At 51.3% G+C, this 6091-nt stretch overlaps 1 protein-coding gene across 15 annotated transcripts in view; it reads left to right on the top strand.

Annotated features, from left to right (window-relative positions):
- Positions 1–3770: 3770 nt before the first annotated feature.
- FNBP1 (formin binding protein 1) overlaps positions 3771–6091 on the top strand; it is a 66745-nt gene continuing 64424 nt past the window's right edge. For all 15 annotated transcript variants that reach the window (XM_032233457.1, XM_032233456.1, XM_032233453.1 and 12 more), the window contains exon 1: positions 3771–4189. In XM_032233457.1, the coding sequence (XP_032089348.1) occupies positions 4166–4189 (24 nt within the window). In that variant the 5' untranslated portion in view covers positions 3771–4165. The remainder of the gene's footprint in view (positions 4190–6091) is intronic.

The following is a 6091-nucleotide window of genomic DNA, read 5'->3' as shown; positions in this document are numbered from 1 at the left end:
CAGAGAGGCCGGCGGAGGGAAGGGCGACGTCTCCACTAGCAGCCGCTGCTTTCTTCGCGCCTGGAGTGGAGGCGTGCGCCCTCTGCCGTCCCCCAGGGGTGCTGCACCGTCAGAGAGCTCTGTGTTAAGTCATACACAGAGGCTTTTAATGTCTGTCTGTCTGTCCGATCGTCCCTCCATCTCTGTCTATATCTATCTGTCACCCTATCTGTCTGTCTGTCCATCCATTCATCTATCAATCCATCTGTCTATATCTAACTGTCTGTCTATCATTCCATCCCTCCATCTCTCTGTCACACAGCATCCTGAAACAGGATTACATATTAACATATTATGAGGTTTTTATAGAACTATAGAGATCGATAGGGAGGGAGGGATGTGTACACACACACACACAGACACACACACACACACACACACACACACACGGGTGGGTGTGTATTCTTACTTATCTTCCCTACAAACATCTCTGATGCATCAAAACATAAACGCAGGGGGACAGGTGTTAAGCCACTAGCCAGAGATGTGATTGGAAGAGCCATGTCTTCACCCGAGATACAAAACCTGCCACCTCACAATAATTCTGCCACCACAAAACAGAGGCAAAGCATCATATGTAATAAGTATATACCTGTGTATAGTATGCACACAAAGCCACCAGACTACAAAGCCAGGAGATGTAGAAACCCCCCCACCCATCCACCCAATGCTTCGATTTCCTGCATAAAATCTCACATACTGGAGAGGGGAATTTGCTTAAGCTGCTACAACAGTAAATTCTGAGGATCCTTCGACATTCAAAGATATCTTTGCTTTGTCAGGAGTTGGAGACAAAGTCCCTGAAGTAGTTTGAACAAGCCCCAAGACTCCTGCAATTTACAAAAAGGTTTGTGATGCTTTTCCCAACTACTTTCTGTCTAATTTGGCAACTCGTACAATCTTCATTTTAAGATGGATGAAATTATACTGAGTTGATAATTGAAAGGGGGGGGGGAAAGACCTTTTAATTAGGTCAAATCCATATTTGGAAAACTCATTTGATGGTGCCAGATCTTACAAATTGGGGTGTGTGTGTGTGTTTTGCCGCCAATTTGATGGCTAAAATCTGCTTATCCAACTGCTGTTGCTAATCTGGTGTCCGGATTCAGCAAATATCTTTGCTTTGAATATCCATCCATCCATCTATCACAGGGTGAATTTGTTGTTCCCCCTTTCACCACTAGATGTTGTGTGAATACAGTTAATGGTGTTTCTTTGCCAGATTTAAGCAGATATTTAATTAAGGAATCATTACTTTGACTTCCTCCTGTTGTAATAATTAAGCTTCTGCCTTAATTATTCAAACGATTCTATCAACCGGTTGAAAAATGAATTGTCTAATGTAGGAATCTAAGAACGACTGAGTTTCAAAAAAAAACTGACCTAGTTTGCGTTGCAATAAATCACGCTTGGTTTAACCTTGGTTTTGTTTATATAATGCAGCAAACGGATGATCATAATTCAACTTTTTTGCTCTGAAAAGATTTGTAAAAAAAAAGAGATACGTTGTTTTTTCTTTGAAGCTGCTTGAATGAGGCAAAGTGAACCTTGATTACTTTTGGTAGCTGTTGGTATTATTGCTTATTTCATGATTTATTATGGCTGTGAGTCTCTCGGGTGCCTTGTGAGTCAGATTTTAAGTCTTTTAATTAAACAATTAAAAGTCTTTGGATTAAATAGATGGAGCGATGGACCATTCAAAGTTTACAACAGCGGTGAAAAAAAAGTAACCTATATGACCATTTTTCACATGATCACGTGATGAAAATTCAGACTTTTGGCATCTGACTCGTATTTACGACGGTTGTGGCACCCCGGGGCGGGGTGGTGGTGTCACTTGATACCCTTATGTGACCTTCTGGCAAGCAACGTCCATGGGGAGGCCTGATTTTAACAACCGCGTGACTAACTTAACAAGGGCAGCCATTCACTTAATAATGAAAGAAATTAAGAAAGAATGGACCAGAACTCATTTAAGAGCCGTCTCGCTTAGCAACGGAAATGGTGAGCTCAATTTTGGTCGTACGTCGGGGGACTACCTGTAAGTTGAAAATAGGAATTGGATGGCACTGCTCACGTCAAATGCAGTTTTCTTACGGGCTGGTGCTTTAACCACTAGGCCCGTGATGGCACAGTGGGCACTCGGAGCCCTCTCTGCGGGCAAGCGAGCCGTCACCCCGGCTCAGCTCCACTAGGCATCCGTGGGCGCTCTCCCGCCGGTCAGCTCATTTCCAGGTCTCTGCCGCACATGTGCTGGGTGCGTGCGGGAGACACGCATACATGAGCAGGGGGAGCCCCCCCCCAATGTCCCGTTTTGGTCCAGAGAGGCTTCAGGGAGGCCCAAAATGGGGGGGCACGAAGGGGGGTTGTATATGCATGCACTGGGGGTCGGGGCGTGTAGGGGGGAGGGGAGCATGGGTTGGTCGTGCATGCATGAGTGCGGACAGGGCGCATGGGGGCTGCCATGCATGCATTGCATTATGGGGGTGGGCACACAGACATCCGTTTTTGCACCCATGCAACAATGCGTTGTTGCTTTTGACACGCAACAACCAAAAGCTTTGCCATCCCTGCACTGGGCCAAAGTGTGTCTTGCAAAGGTCAGATGTCATTTCCCCCCCCCCCCAAAAGAGACCTGCTTTGTATCTTCTAATTCACCTCCTGCTGCACCTTCACAGCTGCCCTGGCACACCAGGCCTTGGGGCCTTTCCCCTGCATGCCTCTTGACTGGAGGTCTTGCACAAAGGACAATGCCTGTTTTCACACACAACACACACACACACACCCCGCTGTCCTTGGCCGGCCTCGTGGGCATGGCCGAACAGGAACGACTGTGTGAACCTGTGGGGGGCTGGACTGGATGACCTCCCAGAACCCGTCACTACTACCCAATTGTACTAGGTGTCGTGCAGAAGCGGCAATGCACACTGACGTGGTTTGGCGACCAGGGACGCCTTCAACGGGGGAGGTTCCCAGTTAACGTCACTGAGGGAGTCCTTGGCTTACAACCACCTGTTTAGCGACTGTTCTAAAGTTTGGAGAAAAGAAGGACTGGGGGGGAAGTAATAGCAGCATTCCAGTATTTCAGAAGTTGCCAAAAAGAAGAGGGGGTCAAATTATTCTCCAAGGCACCAGAGGGCAGGAGAAGAAGCAATGGGTGGAAACTAATCAAGGAGAGAAGCAACTTAGAACTAAGGAGAAACTTCCTAAGAATGAGGACAATTAACCAGCGGAACAGCTTGCCACCAGAGGTTGTAGGTGCTTCATCAAGAAGAGGCTGGTAGGGTCTCCTGCTTGAACAGGGGGTTGGACTAGAAGACCTCCAAGGTCCCTTACAGCTCTATCCTGATTGATTGTAGTTGGGAGGGTTTGGACAGCGCCAGCCGGCTGACCGCAGGCCAGAGGAAGTCGGGGGGGGGGGGGGAGCAGCAGCTGCAGCAGCCCGTTAAACCACGATCTGCATCCCCTCCCCAGCTGCTGGCCGTCCTCGGAGCCCGCGCAGTTGCGCTGGAAGCTTGCAAAAGGCGCCTGCCCATCATTTAAGGGTGGGGTGTCCGTGTGTTTTGTGTGTGTGCCAAAGACCCCCCCCCCTCTCTCGCGCTTGCGCAATCCCCGCAGCCCCCCTGTACTCCTTCCTCTCTTCCCCCTCCTATCTACACCCCCCCTTGCGCATGCGCGTTCTCCCCCTTTCCCCGAACTGTCAATCTCTCCCCCCCCCCCTTTCTCCAAGCCTCCGGAGTTGCTGGTTGTTGAAGCCTTATTGTGTGTGTGCGCGCGAGCGCGCGCTCCGGACGGAGGAAGCGATGGGCAGATAGCAAGTCCGGGTTTGTGTGATTGTGTGTGTGTGTGTTTGAAGAGGGGGTGGGAGGCGTCCTTGACAGACAGAGCGAGCCAGCGGGCGGAAAGCCCCCTTCTTCCCGCTAGCCTTCGCTTCGCCCATCGCGCAGCCTATGCCAGTTGGGCGAAGGGCGCAGAAGGGGGCTCGCCTCCGACGGGGGCAGTCGGGAGCCAGGAGAAGAGGAAGGAGGGGCTGCTGAAGAGCCCCTCCCCCCCCAAGGACCCCTTCCTCCGCCGCTTCCCAGAGGACCCCCGGCCGCTTCGCCCAGCCCGCAGCCCCGCAGGCACCATGAATTGGGGCGCCGAGCTATGGGTGAGTAAGCGCGCCCTTGGCGTTGGGGACGGGGGAGGGCCGGGGCTTTAGCCTGGGGGGGAGTGGGGGGGGGCTCTTTCTGGACAGCAGCGGGAGAGCGAGGGGCTTTCCCCCCTTCCCCTCCGGAGGGGCTCAGCCCCCTCCCTCCGCAGGCCGGGATACGACGCTGCGCAAACTTCCCCGGCCAAAGCAAAAGGAGGGATGGGCAGCGGAGAACCTCTCCATCCTTCCTCCGCTGCGCCTTTTTCCCCCTCCGCTGGAAAAAGGGAGGAAAAGAACGGTCTGCAGAAGCCAGAGCCCCGTGTGTGTGTCTGTCTGTCTGTGTGTGTTCGCAGCCCATCCGTTTCCTCCCGATGAGTAAAATGCAGGGGGAATTTTTGGGGGGGTGGGTGTGTGTGGGGAGGGGGGGAGACGCAGCTTTTGGGGGAATGCCCAGGGAAGCGCGTGCCTTGATCACCTCGGCTGCAATGCCTATTTCATTCCATTTCATTATTTTATTTCTAATTTTCCACTGATGCAATCGCGAACGAGAAACGAGCCCCCGGTGGGGTTTTGAAGCGGCCGAGGCAAAAGACCGAGAGAGAGAGAGAAACCTCATTTCTCAACCGCGGGACGGAAATGTGGGGGGTGGGGTGGGGTGGCTGGGGGTTTAAGCCGATCCGTCTTGGGTGGGAGAAGTGGGCTGGGTGAGTGGTGGGGCGTGGAAGCCAAGCCAGAAAAGCCGCCCCTGAGAAGCAGGGCAGAGAGCTGGGCAACCTTGGAGAAGGGGATAATTATTCCCTCCCACCCACCCACCCCCCAAAAAATCTGCTTTCTTCCTTCCCTAAAAGAACAATTTACAAAAACCAGGATGGTCTGATATTTCTGTTTGGTGGTTTAAGCCAAGCACTATCTGGACAAGAGAGTTTCTTAATTTTTTTGCGATTTATTTGCACCTCCTTTTATAGAGAGGGCTCTTAGATGGAGGCACCTCCCCTTCCCCTTGTTTTTCCAACTGCTTCTCCATCCCCCCCCCCGCCCCTTGCAGTGGCTTCACTAATTCCTGAATTAATGCCTCCCCCCCCCCACACTGCCTAGATAGATAGATAGATAGGAGAGAGAGAGAGAGGGAGAGAGGGAGAGATAACCAGGTTTAGCTAAAGGGATGCAGGCGTAACCTAAGCTTTTCAAACCAGTATGGATGACCTCACCCGTGAGATACCTCTGGCTGGGGGTGCTGAAATATTTTATTTAATGGGCAGAGGGGGGGGCAGAGGTGTACTTATTTATTTCTGGTTTCTGCCTGCCTTTTGGTGGTGGGGCCCTGCTTTTCCTGAAGAGATGGGTGTCTATAAGACATCGTCCGTCCATCTTTTTTTCTGCTTTAAAAAAGACGTTTCTGGAATGTCCTCCACGGTTTTTAGCCACCATGTAACCGAGTTCAGGCTTCTTTGGTTGTTTGGTTCTTCTGAACCCCTCCTGACTTTCAGAATTAAGTTGAGGGGTTCCCTTCCTCTTCGCCCACAGCCCAACGAACCCCCAAATCAGCCAGGCTCCCCTTGGCCTCTGGTGCGATTCCAGCCGTGTGCCTATATAAACCTGGAGACTGTGTCTTAGGAATGTGGGAAGGCTGGCTGGTCACTCAGCAGGTTTCACCCTTTTCTTTTCTCCCTGAAGTAACAGTTTTCAGGTTTGCACAAGGTAGGAACCTAGCTGAGAATCAAGATCCCGTGGAGGCCTAAGGCCACTTTATAAGGCCACACTTGGAATATTTGCATTCAGTTTTGGTCGCTACGGTGTAGAAAAGATGGGGAGACTCTGGAAAGAGTGCAGAGAAGAGCAGCAAAGAGGATTAGGGGACTGGAGGCTGAAACATATGAAGAACAGTTGCAAGAACTGGGTATGTCTAGTTTAATGAAAAGA

The sequence above is a fragment of the Thamnophis elegans genome, chromosome 16, assembly GCF_009769535.1.
Source record: "Thamnophis elegans isolate rThaEle1 chromosome 16, rThaEle1.pri, whole genome shotgun sequence".
Classification (NCBI taxonomy): domain Eukaryota; kingdom Metazoa; phylum Chordata; class Lepidosauria; order Squamata; family Colubridae; genus Thamnophis; species Thamnophis elegans.
The sequence above is the reverse complement of the archived record's forward strand: the minus strand, read 5'-3'. Positions and strand labels throughout refer to the sequence as shown.